This window comes from Engystomops pustulosus, chromosome 4 (genome assembly GCF_040894005.1).
Source record: "Engystomops pustulosus chromosome 4, aEngPut4.maternal, whole genome shotgun sequence".
NCBI classification, from domain to species: domain Eukaryota; kingdom Metazoa; phylum Chordata; class Amphibia; order Anura; family Leptodactylidae; genus Engystomops; species Engystomops pustulosus.
Window position 1 is genome coordinate 175,358,486 of NC_092414.1, and position 21,431 is coordinate 175,379,916.

At 41.9% G+C, this 21,431-nt stretch overlaps 1 protein-coding gene across 4 annotated transcripts in view; it reads left to right on the forward strand.

Annotated features, from left to right (window-relative positions):
* The window catches only part of CERS3 (ceramide synthase 3), an 80,061-nt gene extending 60,496 nt beyond the window's left edge, over nucleotides 1-19,565 (forward strand). For all 4 annotated transcript variants that reach the window (XM_072148607.1, XM_072148606.1, XM_072148608.1 and 1 more), the window contains 8 exons: nucleotides 4,950-5,068; nucleotides 11,240-11,297; nucleotides 12,395-12,445; nucleotides 13,444-13,536; nucleotides 14,281-14,409; nucleotides 14,503-14,609; nucleotides 16,102-16,255; nucleotides 18,082-19,565. In XM_072148607.1, coding sequence (XP_072004708.1) covers nucleotides 4,950-5,068; nucleotides 11,240-11,297; nucleotides 12,395-12,445; nucleotides 13,444-13,536; nucleotides 14,281-14,409; nucleotides 14,503-14,609; nucleotides 16,102-16,255; nucleotides 18,082-18,198 — 828 coding nt within the window. In that variant the 3' untranslated portion in view covers nucleotides 18,199-19,565. The remainder of the gene's footprint in view (nucleotides 1-4,949; nucleotides 5,069-11,239; nucleotides 11,298-12,394; nucleotides 12,446-13,443; nucleotides 13,537-14,280; nucleotides 14,410-14,502; nucleotides 14,610-16,101; nucleotides 16,256-18,081) is intronic.
* Nucleotides 19,566-21,431: the final 1,866 nt, after the last annotated feature.

Consider the following 21,431-nt stretch of genomic DNA (forward strand, 5'->3'; position numbering starts at 1 on the left):
AGAAAAGATTATAACGTAATAAAATTGACCAAAAACCGCAATAAATCTTATATTCACACATTAGAGTTCTAGTTTCTGCTTGTATTATTGAAAGGTTAGAGTCCATTCTGGCTGTGCACACAACTAACCATGCTCCATTAACTGTAGTATGGCAGGAATTATTTGGGCAAAGAAGTGTCCATTGTCTAGGTTTGGTGTTATGTGCATAATGCAGTTCGTAGCTACATATATTTACATGCACATATTATGTACAGAGCCACCCTTGAACCTAGAAGATATATTAAAAGAGAACCTGTTACCACGTGAATCGCTATTAAACCACAAAAAGTACCTTATATGGGCGTTTGCCTGTGTGCCGGACATGTCAATACTGCCTGTAACCAGAAAAATTTACTTATATCCACAATGCGCTTATCTCCCTGTAATCTCCATCTCATCTCAATTCTCGCACTTGTGCTGGTCATCTCTGCTCCAGTTCTGCGTGTACCCGGACGGAGAAAGACGCACTGCGCATGTGTGAGAATTGAGAGGAGACCACAGCAGGCCACGGAGAGGACAAGAAGCCAGGAGGCAGGGCCTGCTGCGGCTACAGGGAGATAACGTGACTTGACTGTTGTATTTTTGTTAATAACAGTGAATTAGAGAATGTATTATTTTGTTATCCTGAGTATATTTATCAGAAATGCTGTCAGCATTGTCTCATTTTTTCCCAGCAGTCTCTGTGTGATGATCTATGATTAAACATTCCTGTCTGTTTGCCCTGAAAACATAATGGGGCTTATTTACTAAGGGTCTCGCAGCCGCATTTTCGTCAGGTTTTTGGACTTTTCAGGGATCGCGACAGGGATTGTGTTGCACGCGATTGGATTTTGTTGCATTGGCGCCTGCTTTCATGTGACAGATATTGGGGGGGGCGGGCCATCAGACGATCCAACGGATTATGATGAACCGCAGGATTCAACTTTGAATTTGTGTTGCAAGATCAAGCACTTACATGCACTGGGAAGAAGGTGAACTCCGGTGGACCTGATCGGGGAAGCGACAGATGCAGGATATCGGGCGCACGCTCGTAGTGAATCGCGGCAGCTGTGCATTGGAGTCTGGGAACGCACATTGGGGATCGCGCAGGGACGGGTAAGTAAATCTGCCCAAATATACCGGTAAAAGGTTGATTTGGGCCATATGTGCACTCCTGCTCATTTAGATGTATGGGAATCTCGGGGCAAAAACTTCCAACATTGCTACTATTAAATGTTTTTGTCATGCTTATTGATATTGATAGTTACTAAAACATGGACCAAACGCTGCCACTAAAGTACCATTGTGAACTTCTTTTGAGAAAGAAAATCTGCCCATGGTAGTTACATATGGTTATAAGACGCCATGAAAAATATATGTCAAACCTGTCAGAGGATAATGCTGCACCTTTAAAATGTGTTCCAAATTATTGAATTGCTAATCGTGCACAGAGTGGCTCATGCTGTGCACTGTATAATTTGCCTGTGCAAATCATTCATGTTTCACACTGTACAGACATGCAAAACATGTTGTTTCCTGATCTATCATAAAGTGTTTTATTTTGGTGGAGATAGAGATATGAGACTGTTTGACTTCCAGTATACGCTGCTATAAACACACAAACCTTGTTCTCATTTGTGCACTGTCCGTTTTTTTTTTTGTGAATGACACTGACATTAACTTCATGAATGTGTTTTTCACTGATCCATCTGGAGGTTGTAGAAACCTCGGAGCAGGTTCTATCCCTTCCCATTTTTACATTGAAGTCGGTAGGAAGAATAAAGAGCTACCCATTCCAAAAAAGCCAACTTGTAAACAATGCAAGACACCCGGTTACTGATCGGGCCGAGGCCCGTCCCCTTGTGCTTGTAAACGCAACAAAAGTGATATGTATGATTGCACCCTAACTGTAAACACCCGACATCAGTGGGGGGCTCTAAATTAGCTGCCTTCTGTGCGGACAGCTCATTGCCCCCAAATATGGTCATGTGCATGAGACCAATACTGATTGGGGACATACATAGATGATAAGATGAATGGAGAGAACCAGTTTGCAGTATTTTTCCAGGAGGAATAACAGATGAATTTAAAAAAGAGTTATAATTCCCCTAAAAATGCACCACAATTTTTATGACTTTGTCCCCATTCCTTTGTATTATCCATCTATAATTGTACACCTTTCCCCAGGAGTCTCTACATGGCCTGCACAGGATCGTTCCCCTCTATTAGCTCTGAGAACACATGCATATTATAAGAAGTTGTCTGGGTATGTATCGGCCATCCTCCTTCTGATGATACAAATCCGGTCACCTCCTTGTACTATAATCGTGTGATATGAGATCACTCTGATGAAACCTGCCCTGTTCTGCCACGCTCAACACCAGCTCCTCTTTGTCACCAGAGACAATGAACAATAAGATTGGTCATCTGTAAATAGAGCCCATGTTTGATATGTTTGTGCAGAAATCGCTCCTTTAGATGTGCTGCCAGAAGTGTAGTGTCTACCTTGCAGATTCTGAGCCCTTTTTTTCCCTCTCAGTTTACTTAAAGGAAATCTACCATCAAAATCCATCATGATAAACCAGGGGCACTTACTCGTAGATCCAGGCACAGTGACTTTTAATTATGCTTATGAGCCAGAAGGGCTCGGGGTGGTATTACCAGAGCACCTCTGTGCTGTAGATTCACAGGCTGTTACAGTGTCTCACCCCTGCTCCCTCAGAACTTCTGTGCTCATACATGATTTTTACATTGTGCTCTCCTCAGCTTATTTAAAAATGCAATGTAAACTCAACATGTGAAGGCAGAATTAGGAGGGGAAAGTGCTCCTTGCACACTGTACCAGCCTCTGAATCTGCAGCACAGAGAGACTCTGGTAACACCCCCAAGAGACCTTCAGGCTCATTGGCATCATTTTAAAAGTTGATTTAAGAAGTTAGAAGGCCATGGATAACAAATATTAGTAGATTAGCACAATCCCTGGATCTAAAATATCTTTATCCTCGCTACATTGCGTAGGTATTTGCTGCTGGGATGTCAGAGCTGCATGTGGGAGAGTCCAGAAAACTTGGTACATTTGTTCTGATTTCCCAGGCTGAACACTGTTAGGCTGGGTTTGTACCAAGTTATATGCCATATGTTGTAAGGACACATCGGAAGGATTCCCGCAATGTATGGCACAGACTTTACACTATATGCTTATACAGGGATATGTCACCCGGGGACCCCCTTCCTCCCGAATTCGGGGGGGGGGGGGGGGGGGGTTGTACATTGGCAGCAGCCGTTCATTGGCTGCTGCCGATGAACAGGGTGTTCCCCCAGTGATGTTACTGTTGTAATATGGACAGTGACATCACCGGGTCCTCCCTCCTGCCGAGCTACGAATTCGTTGGCGGGGCTGTAGGGAGAGATACAATACATTGCATCCTCTCCCCATAGACGTCCATTGCCTCCCCTGAGCCGGAGGCTGCGGGATGAAAAGACATAGCTTGCTGCGTCTTTCCATTCTGCATTTTTGGACGTACGGGAGGTATAGTGGCCAGACGGAGGCAACAGCTGCTTACCTGACGTATACGCTTAGCGTATACAAAAAACATGATGTGAACCCAGCCTAAGGAGAACGGAGCTTACACTGTCATAGTCATTTATTATGTATAATGTGCCTCTTGTGGGATTTCTGCCTCGTACTGTGTCATGCTTTCAATAGGGGACACAAAGTACCTTATATACTCGAGTATAAGCCTAGTTTTTCAGCACAAAAATTGTGCTTAAAAACCCAAACTCGGCTTATACTCGAGTCAAAAAATAAATATATCTAAACTCACCTTTACGGCGACCCCTGTTTATCTTCTGTGCGATTTGTCCGGCAGCGGCAGCAGGCTATATACACTGGGGCAGGGTCTGGCAGGCTATATACACTGGGGCAGGGTCTGGCAGGCTATATACACTGGGGCAGGGTCTGGCAGGCTATATACACTGGGGCAGGGTCTGGCAGGCTATATACACTGGGGCAGGGTCTGGCAGGCTATATACACTGGGGCAGGGTCTGGCAGGCTATATACACTGGGGCAGGGGCTGGCAGGCTATATACACTGGGGCAGGGGCTGGCAGGCTATATACACTGGGGCAGGGGCTGGCAGGCTATATACACTGGGGCTGGGGCTGGCAGGCTATATACACTGGGGCAGGGGCTGGCAGGCTATATACACTGGGGCAGGGGCTGGCAGGCTATATACACTGGGGCAGGGGCTGGCTGGGTATATACTTGGGAGGCTGTGACCAATGCATTTCCCACCCTCGGCTTATACTCAAGTCAATAGGTTTTCCCAGTATTTTGTGGTAAAATTAGGGGCCTCGGCTTATACTCGGGTCGGCTTATACTCGAGTATATACGGTAGTCCTCCTGAATGCCCTCCGCAACATGAGCAAGTAACCTTTAGGCTGGTGTCACACGTTAGCGTCTTGATTCTATTTTGTAAACGAATCAAAGCGCACTGGGGCACGTTAGGGTAAAAACTATTTTTCCTGAATCCTCCATACTCGTACACTTATCTTCGCTAATCAGGTATTTTCTCAGAGTGAAAAGAGGAGAGAGAGCCGCCGCCATACACCTCTGGCATTGGTTTATCTTCTCCATTGCAAACTATTATATTCAGCACGGCCACAAATAACAATGTACTACAGATATAAAGTAGGTCATACAGATAAGATATACAGTGTATCCTCAAATTACCTGCATGGTAACATGATGTAACTTGAGATCATATTTCTACATTTTCTGAGCAAATCCTTATATACTGATGCCAGAAGAGCTGCGGGTAGTTGACGGATGGCTTAGTAGGGGGCAGTAGAAGTTATACATTGTGGTATCAGGATCAAATATTGAAATAAAGTGTCTTGATGAATTGATTAAATCATGTCCTCACTTGCAGGTGGACATCTATGGCCTGGCTAAGAAATGCAACCGCACAACAGTACAAGTCGAGAGATGGTTCAGGAGGAGGAGGAATCAGGACCGACCAGCTGTGATGAAGAAGTTCCAAGAATCCTGGTGAGAAAAGGTCCACTGGTTTTGGGAATACTTAACCAACGTTATCTCAGAGCAGACAGGATTTTTTTCCTTTTTACATACAGTGCCAAGTAATTTCTAGAGCTTATAAGAGAGACTGTGGAGAAACCACCCTAGGTCATTTAAAGGGATTGTCCACTTCCAGGGAAAAGAATTGATATTTTTTCTGCAATGAAAAGTTATAGAATTTTCCAATATACTTTCTGTATCACTTCCTCATGGTTTCTTAGATCTCTGTTTTCTTCTATAGGAAGCCCCTATTGTTACATATGACTGCTTGTACTCTGTAATGTAATATTATATCTGTATATGTCCCCTATGATTTGTAAAGCGCTACGGAATATGATGGCGTTATATAAATAAAGATTATTATTGTTTACTTCCTTTGGAAAAGAACAGTCATGCAATGTCACATGGCTCGTTATATAACACAGCTCTGATTACTGTAACGAGTCATGGACCTGTGTGACATCACATGACCGTGGACTGCTTGAATAACAGCAAGCAGAGATCTAGAAAACCGTCAGGTATTGGTACAGAAAGTATATTTAAAAATTGTATAACTTTTCATCGAACAAATACGGTAATATTTATTTTATTTCCTGAAAGTGGAGTTGGTGTAATAGCTTGTGTGCACAGGCTTTGTATGAAAAAATCTAGGGAGATGTAAGCTATGGAAAAAGTTGTCTTGTGTATTCATTGCTTTACATTTCATGCACTGGCCATGGGTTCAGGCTTGTCTTATAGTACAGCACTAGTAGGTTACAGGGGACAGACAGTACATCGAATGCACAGAGATTTATTGTTTGATTTTATCATAATGCTGATGAATTTGATGTTTGGTTTTCTGTTTATCTGGCAGGTTTTTTTTTTCCCTTTTTTTAGTTAAAGTTGTTTCTTCCTTTCTCTCCAGCGGTCTCCCTCTCCCTTCTATATAAATGTATATGCTAGAAGAAACGACTTGGCTGGCGGCACAGTCTGATTACAGCTTTGTGCTGCTGTTTCGCCTGGAAGCAGGGACCCTATTCCTCATATATCACTGTGATGCACAGACCACCATTCTCTGCACTCTGGGTGGTCTGCGATTTTTCGCAGACTGGCCATGGTCGCTTGTTTTAAAGCACAAACAGTGACAGCAGTTCTTTCTTAGTGACCTGTATTACAAGGTTCCTGATGTTCAATTTTAAAGTTCTAATTTTCACAGCTGATCAGTGGGTGGCAGTGCCTACCCCCACCAATCTGATATGTTATAGTAGTTCTCCTAATATAGGCAATCAATAAGAAACCCTGGACACGTTTATCACCTACTTTCTCCTGTTAAGGGTGATATTTTGTATTTAATTTTTGTCTTAGAACTGGTGGTCTTCCCCTATCATATGCAGACTGTATCCGTAGGGCCCAATAACTAGTGTCCTTTTAGCATATGTTGGAATGGTATGCATTAGCTTACCCTTTAAGGATTGGTGTCTTAGACTACACTATGCAATAGAGGCATGCACAAAATAATTTAAACCACATGGTGTCCATATTTTTCCTTTTGAATGGAACCTCTTGGGAAACGTATGACATGTTATGCCTATTTAGTGTCACATGTCAGAACGTTCCGTCGGAGATGAACATTGATAGATACTTCCACACAATGCCTACAATTAAAGACTCTGTAATAATAATAATAATCTTTATTTATATGGCGTCATCATATTCCGTAGCGCTTTACATATCAGATATAATAATACATTACAGAGTACAAACAGTGATATGGAACAATAGGAGGGCTCTGTAAAACTACTTTTACTCAGTAATGGTTTGTTAGATGAATACATCAAGGGTATTGTGAGGAGGGAGATGTATAGTAACATTGGAGACTTGCTGCAGTCACTGGAATTAATTAATTAAGCGGAGACAAATCCTAGTCGGATCCAGAAGTGTAATTGGTGCCAGCGCCCATAAAAAAAAAAGACAGTGTAATATTGGATCATCTGTTTTCTATTTTGCCTCTGCTAAATCTGATTGTTTTGGAAAGATTTCTTTCCCTGTATATAGAGCGCAGCGACTCTGAGCCTTGAGGCGTGTGCAGATCATGTCCACGTGATGAAACGACATCCCCGTGAACTATCTGCTCATCAGTGCGATTCATCTCACACACTGACTATGACCACACCCTGCTGGCACAGTGTGACGGTTCCCAGCTCTGAGTCAGCACTGCTTACAACGAGCCATAGTCTATTACTGCAAGTAACTCTCAGGGAACCCTGCATCTGTACAGAGGTGGACAACATGGCATTAGCTTACAGCACCTACTCCTAATAAATGTGTGAAATGATAGCGTCCCTAAATCCTGAATACTGCGACCGTCTGCTCTCTATTTCCGGGAGTCAGGTTTGGCATCTGGATCACTGATGTTTGGTTGCCTAATATTGACCACTGTGAGTAAACGCAGGGAATCGCTTGTGGTTATCGACATACCTTGAAAATGAATTTAGTTATGGGCAAAAAGTCAAAATTTAGCAATGCTTTTAATGCAAAAAATCTGGACTAGTATAGTTATTGGGCCCCCTACTGGCAGGGGGACGGCCCTTGGACTGCCCACTTAACAGTTGAGAGCTTGGTAAGTTTAATGGGTACAGACACTTGGGGTGCGTTCACACATGGCATTAACACATGCATCTTGAAATGCATTACAACAGCTGAGACATGGCTGTCAACGTGTTTGCAAACTGCTTATGTTAACACGATGTAAACGAGTGTGCATGCATTAACAATACATTAACAATGCATTGACAGCAATGTAATAGGGCAATTCTCTTCTTAGCTGCTGTGATGCTTATGAAAACGCATGCGTTAATGCCACATGTGAAAGCACCCTAACTTGGGAGCCAGAGAATCGATCATGCTGAAATCGGTAAGCAGCACCAAGGGGAGCATGCCAATATTTGGAGATGGTGGTGGCAAAATGTCACCTTTAATTTGCCAAGCTAATTACTTGTGAGGTGGGTCAACGTTGTGGGCAGTGAGCATCTTCAGAAATTTTTTCGAGAGAGGAAGCAAAGAACCACGGGGCCCAGGCAGCATTGCATCCAAGGCACAGTAGGATTGTATCACTTTTGATGTTTTTTTATTTCCCTGTAAACCCCTATTCAATCTGTTTTACATTGCATATAATTTAAGACTCAAACATAGTTACATGCACATCAGAAAAGTTATTCTTGCAATTGATAAATTACACCCCGTATTTTTCTGTAAAACGCTCTTTAATCTTCATTGTCCCGGGCTGAATGTATGTGTGTGCTAATATACGTCTACCTCTATGTATAATTAATGGGCCGGGGCCCATGTAATAACAAGCCGAGCCAAGGCCAGGGTCTGTTCCTGTCTCTACAATCACCATTAAATGAATGACGTAGCCTTGCATGCAGGATCTGCGAGACAGGATAGCCAGTGATTGTGCTATCCACAGAAGTGGCTTTATTTAGCTGGAAAGCTTTCCATTACACTGGCCAACATTAAGGGCATCAGCTATAATGTATTGTAATTAGAGGCAGCATGAATTCTCTGGGGACTGTAATTACCTATCACCAGGAGAGCAGGCAGCCTTCATGTGGATGCTGCTACTGCCAACAACCACTATAATCTTATTACAAGGACAGCGGGCTCCTAGGGGTTAAGTTCACGTCTCTTAATATTCCCCTTGTGAAATATTAAATGAGAAAATTACAGGGTAGATTGAGTGAGGACTCTGAGAGGGATGTCAAAGGCATTTTGTTAGGACCGTGTTACCACACGGAGTAAATTTGTTGTATGGCTGATCCTTTAGGCTATATTTATCCGGGTACACTGAGGGATGTGTACCGCTATCCCACTTGTATATACCTATCATTTCTGCCGTGTATACTCATCAATAGCTCTTTATTAAGTTGTTTTATATAACTGCCTTAAAATTATCTTATTTTAAAGAGTTAAATGGTCAGTCACTTTTCAGCACACTTCATAAATCAACAGTACAAGTGGATACAAGAAACATTGTAATATATTGGGGCAGATTTACTTACCCGGTCCATTCGCGATCCAGCGGCGCATTCTCTGCGGTGCATTCGGGTCTTCCGGCAATTCCCTAAGGCAGTTCCTCCAGACGTCCACCAGGTGTCACTGAGTTCACCAAGCCAGGCTGAGTGAAGGTAAGCGTGTGTTCCGCGACACTTTTTTTTTTAAATGCTGCGGTTTTTCCGAATCCGTTGGGTTTTCGTTCGGCAATGCCCAACCCGCCTCCCACCCCGATTTCCGTCACTTGCATGCCGGCGGTGATGCACCACAATCCGATCGCGTGCGCCAAAATTCCGGGGCAATTCAGGAAAAATTGGCGCAAATCGGAAATATTCGGGTAACACGTCGGGAAAACGCGAATTGGGCCCTTGGTAAATGACCCCCATTATGTTAGCTAAGTGCTTTCTTCTTCACTTACTGTGGCTCTCATCATCCTGCCCTCCTAAATCTCTGCTAAATTCCTAAATAGAGTCAAAGCAGCTAGGTCTTTAGCCACCAGAGAGATAAGAGACTGCAGAGAGAAGAGCTCCTGGAAATTGGAAATGACCAATTATAACGCAGGGAATTTATTTTTTAAATTTCACCTCACTGGTGCTCTGGTGCCTGTATCTACTAAGAGGCTCAAGCCACTTAGTAGATGTTGATGCAATCTATAACCTGGCGGAGATGTATGCTATATTCTCCACCATAAAATAGTAAATTTGGCAGGTCGTGGCTTTCACACTTCTGTCCAACCACTGCCGACCCACTCCACGACAAGATGCATGCTGGTTGAAAAACGAGATTTATGTGTCTTCTCTGCTTGAAAACTGGCGTAGACGGCATAACAAATCTTCCCCGATGTTGCCTGCCCACTTTAAAAAAAAAAAAAAAAAAAAAAACCTGCAAACTTTAGTTCTCAGGTATTTACACAAAACTACTCCAGGTTGGACCTGGGGTACTTTTGCCCACCGGCACCCAATGGATACATCAAGAGGCTTAAACCTCGGGACATGAGGGACGTAGCCAGCGTGTGATAAATTCCCCCCCATGGTGTTAACTTTAACAAATCTTTTTGACTTATACAATGGGGGAAATGGAATCCATTGTGGTCCCTGACATTTTGCGAGAAATAACCCAAGTGGACTGATCAGTCAAGAGGCCCGTTAGACCGGGGGTATCTAAATGGGTCACTGATGACCTAGTGTGATTCTGAAAGAAAATTAAGAGCGGTGGCAGCACTGGACACTATATTTAAGCCAGACTATATCATATTTTTAAACATACAGGGCCTGGAAGACATGGCTGAGACCACATAATACTTGGTAGAACTTGGCCCAGCAGAGCTCTTCACGTTTGTTGAGTAGGAAACCTCTGTCTATCATAGATATATTCCCTATCCCTCTGCCACTATTCAGTTTGTACAATGCGTACACCATAGAAGCACCTCTGGAAATATTTTTACAGGGTCACTGTAATCAGTCTCTGGTTACACATAACTTTATTACTGTTCTATGTTCAACTAAGTTATTATATACAAATATACATTATGCTTTGTTACATAAATTGTTACAGAACTGTTTACATAGCACTCTACACAAGGTTGTTTCTTTGTCCCATGCACGTGAGGTAGTATTTCTTTAATGTTTCCTTGTAGAAGTTGGCAAATAAAACTCTTTTGTCTGGAGATTTCTGTACTTGTCGGTTTTGGCCGATCACTTATTAAGATTAAGATAAGGCTGTGTGCACACTGCCTTGGGGCCTGTTCTTGGAGTTACACCTTGGAAGGATTTCCTGCCCATGGGAGGTTCCGATGTATGGACTCTATATATAGATAAACAGTGGGACAAATTGACCATTGACTTCATGTGGTGATGTGGAGATTACTTTTTTATGGTAGAAAAAAAAAAAGCTATAGTGACATATACCTGTATACTGTATACTAGCCACCAACTCCATTGGTCTCTTCGAGAGCTTTTCCCAATGTATAAGGTAAAAGAAACTATATTCAGAGTCTAACCAACAATGATTGTATATCTAAAGGACTATTTCATGTGCTTCATACAGACATGGAAGGAGTCACCATGCTGCACCTTAACCAAAATAACCAATTTCCATGTGATTTCTCTCCAGCTGGAGGTTCACCTTTTACCTGTGTGCCCTGATCGGGGGATTCGCTGTCCTCTATGACGTAAGTTGCAATACGTTCCTTGACCTCTGTGGATCTGGGATTATTGATGTAGAAATAATAAGATTTTCTGTGCCTCTGCATGCCTAGCTGTGCTTACTAGACCAACTATGATGCTGTACTGAGGCTTGGTAATGGGTGCACACCAGTCCACCAGCACATAATGTGGTCTCGTAAGGACTCCACCTGCTGCCCTATATACTCTGCGCACAGGGTTGGACCACTTGCAGAAAATCTTAGGCTTCAGTTGTCTGGTTTCCTATAAAGCAGCTGCATGGAGGAAAGGCTGCTTTCGTATTTACGTATGCTCGCCTGTCCGTAGTAGCGCTGTCCGTCCGTAGTAGCGCTGTTCATCCCTCCCCTCTCCATAGGGAGAAGTATGCATGGCCGCACATACAGGGAAAAATAGAGCAAGCTCTACAGTGGACAATACATTCATATAAATGGATGGACATATTGCCCATTTAAATGCATGTGCGTGTTTGCTACTCTTACCTAAACAGTATGGTATAGGTAGCACACAACCTAAAAATTCTGTCCCTATGAAAGGCGCTGTGATAACTTATTACCTATCATGCACGTGTTTCAACAATGGATGCAAGAAATCATTGGAGCACACACCCTGGAAAAAAGTTTGGAAACTTTTAATTTATCTCCTAAGCTTTTGATTGTCCTTAAATCGGGCAACCCTTTTTAATCTGTAGTGAGGGAATACTGTACTCTGACGGTGCGTTCGCAAGTTTCGTTTTTTAATGTGTTTTTAAACGCACCTCTGTTATTTAAATGCACTCGTGTTACATTGAGTTTGACTGCTTCACAAGTGTTTTTCTACATTGCTGAAATGTAAGCAACTGTGTCCCAATGTCACTTCTAGCAATAATGACAACTCTTTCAAACCAGCCAAAAATATGGTAACATCTTAAAACGCATGTGTTTCGGCCGCTTCCAAAAAACGCTACATTTGAATGCACCCTTAGGGCCCTGTGATTAGTGAGGAATCCTAGTCATCAGACCTCTATATAGGCATCACATGTATCATTTGCTGGGATAAACACCCTAGTACCATAGAGGTAATGACATTGCCTTTTTTTATCTTGCAGAAACCTTGGTTTCATGATGTGTGGGAAGTATGGGTAGGATATCCAAAGCAGGTAAGATCAATGTTAACCACAAAGAGCAATTGCTACAAATGGAATATTTTCATTAAGAATGAATTACTGATACATCATGTACTAAAAAGTCAGAATATTGCTCTCACAGCGTGATGTTCCATTATTTATATCTATGTAGATATACGATTGGTTGTCTTCTGATGGTAGATTAGCTATAACACTTTCAGGATAAACACAGGTTTTTGTTGATGTGTTATTCAGCTTGATGGCACAGTACACTTTATACACATTATTGAAGGGCCATGTGCACTCCTTTTTAATGTTTACGGTTTTGTGAACCTAAATCCTTAGCACATTGTCCTACGTAGGTGGGCACTTGCTGCTAAGAATGAAACAGATTTAAACGATCCAGCACTTTTTATATGAAAAATTCTTGCTTCTTTATGAAATCATCATATAAAATTGATCCGCACATAGTGGTATCCACAAACAGCTACACATTTCAAGTAAAAAAACCTTTTCTTTTGTATTCTACTTGCTGCTAATAGCCAATGTAACTGAATGGTGGAAGAATGTACATCTTGCCCATCATTACCATAGCAGTCTCAGCCATAGAGCATTGCTATAGTCCTGCGTGGCAGTGCCATTTGGCTGCTTCCCTTGCATCTAAACCTTCACAAGGGCTGGGAACGCACGGGTGAAGCTAGAAATTAGGATGCTTTTGCTGTTTCCAGCAGGTTTTTTCTGCACAATATGAAAGCAGGGCATGTACATTTTTTTTTCTGTTGGATCGAGATCTGACTTTTGCTTTTACAAAAAAAATTATTAAAACTACACAATGTAAAACTTGTCCCATGGGACGTTTGAGCTGAGTTTTAAAAGGAATTAAATTTTAGTCTTTTTCCTCCCTTGAGATACAAGTTGTACGTTATGGATGAGCACAAGTTCAGTGGTATTTTTTATAAAGATGCAGACAAAATTGTAGATCATATGAACCTACACCAACTGTGTTTCTTCTTCCTCTTTCTACATTTTAGGAAGTTCTCACATCACAATACTGGTATTATGTGATGGAATTAGGCTTCTACTGGTCCCTGCTATTCAGTGTTGCCTCTGATGTTAGACGGAAGGTAAGAAAACATTATGTAACTTCAGCATCTTCTCATCATCCACCCAGTACTCGATTCTTATCATCATTGCACTGGACAATTCTGTATCGTACATGTGGCTTCAGTGTCCTTCCAATCTGGCGAGGGAAGCCACAGGAAATCAAAACATTTCTAAGGACTAACAATGTAAATCCAGCAGTGTCTTATGAATTTTACAAAAGATCAAGGAAATTGAAGGATTTTTCCAATATGAGCATCAACTTCAAACATTTCTGGACATTCACCAGAATTCTGTCTTTCGATGTTGCCAAAAAATCTGCACCAAATATAACGCACAGTGTTAGGCTCTGTAATGAATGTCATGTATCTTTAGATTTCCCCATCTAAATATAAGATAGGAGTAGTGGGGGGTATTTATCATTATAATTTGTCTTTGACTTGGTTGTCTGTATTAAATTTTTTTTAGCGCACATGATGCTCTAAGGAGGAATTGGTCTTGATAAATTTGGTACTGGTTTTTGTGCTATTTCTACGACAGATCATAAATCATGAATTTGGTTCAGTATTGTGAAAACTAGTCTAAGCAACTAATTAATTTGGCACAAGCAGGGTTTATTTTGCACTGTCCTTATGTTCATTTTGTGCATTGGAAAACCACATTTGTACTACAACTGCACAAAACAGTGCCAAACATAGACAAAAAATCCAATAATAAATCCCCTTACAGTTAATCTGTAAGCCATATACTTATGTTTCTTACTGCAGGACTTCAAGGTACAAGTTGTCCATCATTTGGCCACAATTTTTCTCTTGAACTTTTCATGGGGAGTCAAGTATATCCGCGTGGGAACGCTGACCCTGCTGGTGCACGATGTCTCGGATGTTTTGCTCGAGGTACAGCAGCTTTATATTGTATATTTATCCTGGTGGGAGTCCTTTCCTTGCATAATGCTTCATCTTTTGTGTTTTTTTTTTTTCTCTTTGGAGGCTGCAAAAATGTGCAGCTATGCCGCATGGACCAAGACTTGCAACATTCTCTTTGCCGTATTTGCAGTTGTATTTGTCATCAGTCGGCTCATTGTCTTCCCATTTTGGTAAGTACATGGCTGGAGCATATTTCATCAGATCTAAATAAAATTTGGATACTTTTTAAGATAATATTGGCTAAGGTGGATTCTAGGACACTTTAATAAAGGTCGGCCCAGGTATAGAGGAGAGTGAAGGACCACAGACTGAAAACACAAATTAAAGACCACATGCTGGCTGGATTTCATGGACCAAATGCCAATGATAGAACTCTGATTATCCTAGTGAGGAGTCATGAAGTCCATGCATCCCCGCAGAACAACCGCGCTAAACGGTATTCATGATTGCAGTTGGATGCTGCTGATGTTCGATTGGGAAGAGGAAACTTTTTGCATCATATATCACTAATTCTTGAAGTGCCATCAATGGCACCGTTTTTGGTCTATGAAATTCATCAACCACACAGTCAGAGATTCCCAGACTGAACACATTTGTGTAGTTTTTAGTGGAACATAGTTGTAACTATTAGTAAGAAAATTTGATCTCTCATTTATTTCTTATTAAATGAAATGTAGAAATATTTACAAGGAAAGGTTTGAAAATTGTTTCCTCTTGGTCCCTTTTCTGGTCGCGAACATATCAGATTTAGACACCTGATCATTTTGCTTTTAAGATGTCTGACTGCACATTTCAGAACATATTCCCACTCACAAAATGTCGGCTGCTGAACCGACTCTTTGAGCTTTGCATGATCATAGAGAGAACTGTGCAGTCATGCATTTACAGCTGCAGTTTTCGCTGTCTCATACTACCTGCTCCCTCACTGTCCTATTATACTAGGGAAAACTGGTATCTCATTCGCTGATTTCAAACTCCAGCCACACTGACATTCACTACTCTAGACAACCAGGAGCGCAACATTGACTCCTTCACAGCTCTAAAACACTAGGAATTGATAAAATAACCATTCCACTGCCTCAGGCCATCTGAAAAACTGAACTCAATCCTTTTACGGGCCAATAAAACAGCTCAATCCTTGGAGATAGACTTACATAAATACATCAATGCCCAAGATTACCAATAATGCTGCCCTGTGTTCACTATAGATCAGACATCCCTTAACAGCCCCCTAAAAGCCTTTACTGCACTAGTCCTGGATTTTATTTCATGGATGCTATATGGTCCCTTGTATCTGGCGACTTTAGCCATTTATTAAGATGATTTAATATGTGCTGTAATATTTTTTTTTTAATGCTGTTCTGTATCATGGGCTTTAAAGGCAACAGTTCAATGGTGACTAATATACTTTCTCACTAGCTACAAAGACTCAGTGTGAATATGTAACATGATCCCCAGCAAGGCAATATATATCGATTTGAAAGCTCCAGTATAAGTAACCGGTTGTAGGATTTACAATTGTGGAAAGTCTTGTAGAGACGACCGATCAGTTGTTTGGAGGATTTCCATAGTAAATAATAAATGAACGCCTGTTGAGTGATGGTATTAGTATTCATTGTAGGATTATGTGTATGTTTAATGACAGACTCATTTGTTTTGCAGGATAATCTATGCAACGGTGGTATATCCCCTGTACTACTGCCCGCGCTTCTTCCTCTACTACTTCTTCAATATGGTCATGTTTATCCTTCAGTTCCTCCATATATACTGGGCATACCTCATCTTTAGGATGGTGCGCAAAATGATCTCAGGGAATGTAAGTCGTAATGGTCATTTTTATCCTCATTAATAATCAAATTTAGCAGTTTATTTAGCAGTTCTCCATAGTATGAAATCGGAAAGAGTGCATGGAAAACCATTACCACCAGGATTTGTTCAGGTTCATTTATTCAGTGTTATGTGGATCTTTCAGGGAGAAATCTATTTAGAAAACTACTTCTTCTTCTCTTTTTTTGGATCCAGTTAATATTTTCGCCTAAACAAATGCATCAAATACTGCATCAAACTGCCTTTGGCAATCCTGGTGTTAAAGGGATTTTATATGTTCTCCAGAGGGCAGAGAACCAATGATAGCTGGGGTTCCTAGTGCTCATGAGAACAGGGGCTGTGAGTGTACCTCATGTGAATAAAGTGATGAAGTGTATGGTACTGTCATGCAATTCTTATAGAAGTTATTGGAACACAAATAACACAAGGATGTACACAAGTGCTTCTTTCTTGTAGGGGGCACTACAGGGGGCTTTCTGCCACTTGTCCCTATGCTGTGGATAGGGCGTTTCTGGCACAACCCCTTTAAAACCTGTCAGATGTTTATGTTCAGTGTTTAAATAAGTTTTAGTCCCAAACTATAGTAATATAAAATTATATCAAACTCAATTCCAGCATCCAGTGGTCCATACTAACCTTGGCCTTATTGGTGTATGACTCATAACCTTTGAGGGAACATCTTAGGTGCATATGTGCAGCACTTTCAGTGCCACTTTCATCCTGTCTTATGAAGTTTTCGAGCAGGTTTCCTTCTGTTCTGCGTCTATGTGACTCAACTGACTCTAAAGTAAAATTGTAAATTCACTTCCCCTTCTATTGGGGCCAATTTTCAGGAATGGTGAAACAAAGCCCCCTGCATGTGCAGGCATCCAGAGGCTTAGGCTCCTATTCTTTGTGTATGTGCCAAGTAAGGATTTAAAAGCAGAGTTTTGCAATAAGCCACAGACCTTGCACAAGCCAAGCACTGCCAGCAGGAAACTTACCAGCCCTCTGAGAAGAACAAAAGAATGTCCTGCCTTCAGCCACAGCCTCTGTGGGAATGAGGTGCCCATCAGTAGACAGCATAACCTGTATTTAGCATCATCAATCAGATAGGTGATCACTACTGTGGTGAGATAGTGTAGCAGTGCCCACATCGGCCATTTTGCTCTTCAGATTCCTCTTTACTGCGGTCTTGCAAATTTGGGTCATGGTTTGGGTGCGATGTTATGGGAAAACCACAGACATTCGTTATCACAGATATTGTCTATGCCAGTGATGGGCATCCTTTTGAGCTTGGTAAAAAAAACTGAGCATAACAAGGGCGGTGTGTCATTTCTAGAAAAATCCAGGGCTAGCTGTCTCCTGTGTTGCTGAGCAGAAACTGCAGTGGGTACACTGGCAGATTTGGGTAACTGCTTTAAGATGGTGGCCGGGGTGTACGGAGCACACAGCTATCCGTCCTGTATTCTCTATAATGGATCTTCATCCAGCTGGTCTCAGCCGGTGAGCTCCCCTGCCGCAAGATGCCGCCAGCCTCAGCGCCAGCCATCACTGGTCTATGCCCAATCGGCAGGTAATTGACTTTTATAACTATAAAATAGGAAAGCAATGCCCGCCCCCCGCTCCCAAAAAGTAGAGTTTTCTCAGTGGGTTAGAACCACACCGATCACAGCATTATCTTGTGGGCACTAACCCCTCTAAATATGAAATATCACTTTGTTGTCCTAACAACATTATATGAGTAATAATGAGTAGTAGTAGTAGTTGTTGTTGTATGAGTGGCCTAATCGCTGGTTAAATGTGTAACCTGCAACTTTTCCTATCCGTGTGTAGATGTCCGGTGATGATCGAAGTGACAATGAAGAAGAGGACAGCGAGGAAAATGAAGAGCAGTCATTGTCCAATGGGGATGGCAAGAAGCGCATCATAAACGGGCAGCACGACCGCTAGGCTTGCAGCTCCATTGCTCACAGTCGCACCCTACCCCCTGATAACACGGAGGATAAAGAGAAAAGGATTGTTGGTTGTTGGACTTGTAGTCAGGCATGGGACAAGGGGGTAGCGGACTACAGCAGGATGGGCACCACTGATAAGAAGGTGCAAAGTCCTTTTCTTTAGGACCCAACTAAAGAAAAGGCCCAGCATATTTCCAGTTCCAAAAACCTCTAAACTTTTAAAAGAAAAAAAAAATCCACCTAAAGTGACCGCATGTTTTTTTTTTTTTGTTTTGTTTTTTTTGCTATAGAAAAAAAACTTTTTATTATTTTAACCCAGAGGGGACAGAACACGAGACAGTATTGATAAGTATCCGTATCTCCTCTGGACGTTCACTTAAAGTGTGGGGATGGGATTTCTTACGGTGTACAGCAGAAGCCAAATATGACAGACGACAGCATCGCAGCAGTTTGGAAAACTTTCTCTTTTTATTCCTTTGCGGAATAAAATCTCTGAATTGCACTAAACCCTCGTCGAGAAGTGTTGTCCCGGATCCTGTTGCACAAGAGGGTTAACTATGCAGTGCTCGGAAGACGATGACACGGTATCCCCACCCCCTCCTTGGCTCTATTTATACCACATACGGGAACACAAGAGGAGCTCTGTGTATAATACACACAAGATTAGCTGTGCGCATGCTGTGACCTCATACGTGACTTGTGAGGGAGGGGGCGGCACAATATCTCCGTGTCTATTCCCAAAATGACCACAGGGAGCGCTAGCGATTCCTTTTACCATTAACACATCACAACTGTGCCTGATCTGAAGGACATAGGTCTTTTACTATATATATGCAACTTATAGAAGACTTGCAGCCAAGACTTTTATCCAAAGACAAGTGTGGTTCCTGCCGAGAGAGAGGGAAGATGGCGCTCCACTAACTTTAATGTATACGTATTACATTATATTTTCTAATTCCTATTTCTAATGTCTGAAATAGCTACTCGCCTATATCTGCCTTATGTAAAGATTGTAGCCATGTCTTCTCTTCTAATCTAGATCCTATACCTGAAGCCCTTTTATACACTTTGTAGTTACCCGCTGCCTTAATGTACATGGAAAGCAGATCTGCTGTTAGAGGCATCTTATAAATTTTCAGTATTCCCAGAAAAAAAAAAAAAAGTTGCACACTGGGGTTTATTGTAGCCAAGTGTAATAAAACCAGATCTGTTGGGGGGGGAAATAGTTGTAAAGACTTTTCGTGCTGTCTGCAGTGGACAGGCCGGCATATACATGGTTAATGCCAGTGTCAAATGTTCTTTACATTACACTAATATTGTATCTTTAATTTGTCCACAAAAATAATAAAGCTTTGGAATTTACCTGGTTGCCTAGAGCTGAATGCTAATAATGAGTTTTACCTGTTTGGATGGAGATCATAAGTGATTATTGTATTCTATTGTGTTTCTATTATTAGTCACATTACCGTGTCATGGAAAGAGATTTCTAATCCCCCTGATCTCTGTTCCTCTTTGCTTACTAAAGGGGGTTTCCAGTACATGGATGTTGAAGGCCTGGACTCAGCAGAATTATAGGGAATCTATTACATGGAAAATATATTTCAGTGTACGGTGTACACTGAACGGATCACCTCCTTGACTAATAAAAAATAGAAAAATGTGGAGATATAAATGACAAGCTATATTTAATATCTTACAATAAACTATACATTAATCCGCTCAGCGCCTCCTGCTCTATCACTTACTGTCTGCATATAGATCACTGTGTACAATCTGCTCAGCTCCTTCTGCTTTATAATATGCTGCCTAAAGATAGGTCACTATGTTCAATCTTCTCAGCTCCCCTCTGCATTATAACACAGGACACTATGTACAATCTCCTCTGCGCCTGCTCTATAAAATGCTGCCTGCAGTTAGGACACCATGTACAATCTGATCAGCTTCCCCTGCTCTATAACATGTTTCTTGCAGATTGTACATGGTGTCCTTTCTGCAGGAAGCATGTTATAGAGCAGGGGAAGCTCATCAGATTGCACATGGTGTAAGATCTGCAGGCAGCGTGTTACAGAGCAGGAGGAGTTGAGCAGATTGTACATGGTGTTCTATCTGCAGGCAGCATGTTACGGAGCAGGAGGAGTTCAGCAGATTGTACATGGTGTCCTATGTGCAAGCAGCATGTTATAGAGTAGGAGGAGCTGAACAGATAGGACACCATGTACAATCTGATTTGCTCAGCTCCTCCTACTCTACAACATGCTGCTTGCAGATAGGACACCATGTACAATCTGCTCAACTCCTCCTGCTCTGTAACACGCTGCCTGCAGATCTGACACCATGTGCAATCTGATGAGCTTCCCCTGCTCTATAACTTGCTTCCTGAAGATAGGACACTATGTACAACCTGATCAGCTCTGGTTTCAGCGGAGTGGCACCCAGCACAGTTTTGTTACCCATTCTATGGCTGTGGATTTGATTAAGCTGTCACTGTACACAAATGTGATAAAATCTGTTTTTTGTATGAACATAAAACTAGCTGGACGGTAACTCATTATAGGGCTGGTTTGATGCATGAGCCCCGTTATCCGACTAATCCATGTTTATTACACTTAGTTTGACAGATTCCGGTTGATTAAGCATTTCTTTGCAGAGTTAATGTCCCACATTTACCCATATTGCTGTGCAAACTGCAATATGTGCACGGCCTTCAGGAATCTGGCGCCCCATGCACTGCTCTGACAATGTGCACCATTTTTTTTTTGGTGCACCTTTAACATAGAGCGTGTGACACAATTCTGTCAGACCCTGCATGAGAAATGTGGCGCACGGTCTGGCAGAGCAGCAAAACGCCCAATTTAGTGCAGACACTTTATAAATACATGTGCAAGTAGTCTGCACAGAAAAGAAAGTGCAAAGTCAGACAGAAAACTGGCGCATGGGTTTAGTAAATTTGACCCACCATGTTTTCTGCAAATAATCCATTACTTATTTGTTAAAGGGAACCTGTCACCAGGAGCCCTTTTTCTAGTCCCCCTATGTCCCCATAGAGAATAGTGTACACATTGCTAAAGAGTTTTAATAGTAAAACTTTTCCCCAAAATTTCCTCCCACACTCCAAAACATACTGGTAGGATGATAAGATTGTGAGCCCCATTGGGGACAGGGACCGATTTGGCAAGCTCTGTGCAGCGCTGCGTAATCTGTGTGCTATATGAATAAATAATTATTATT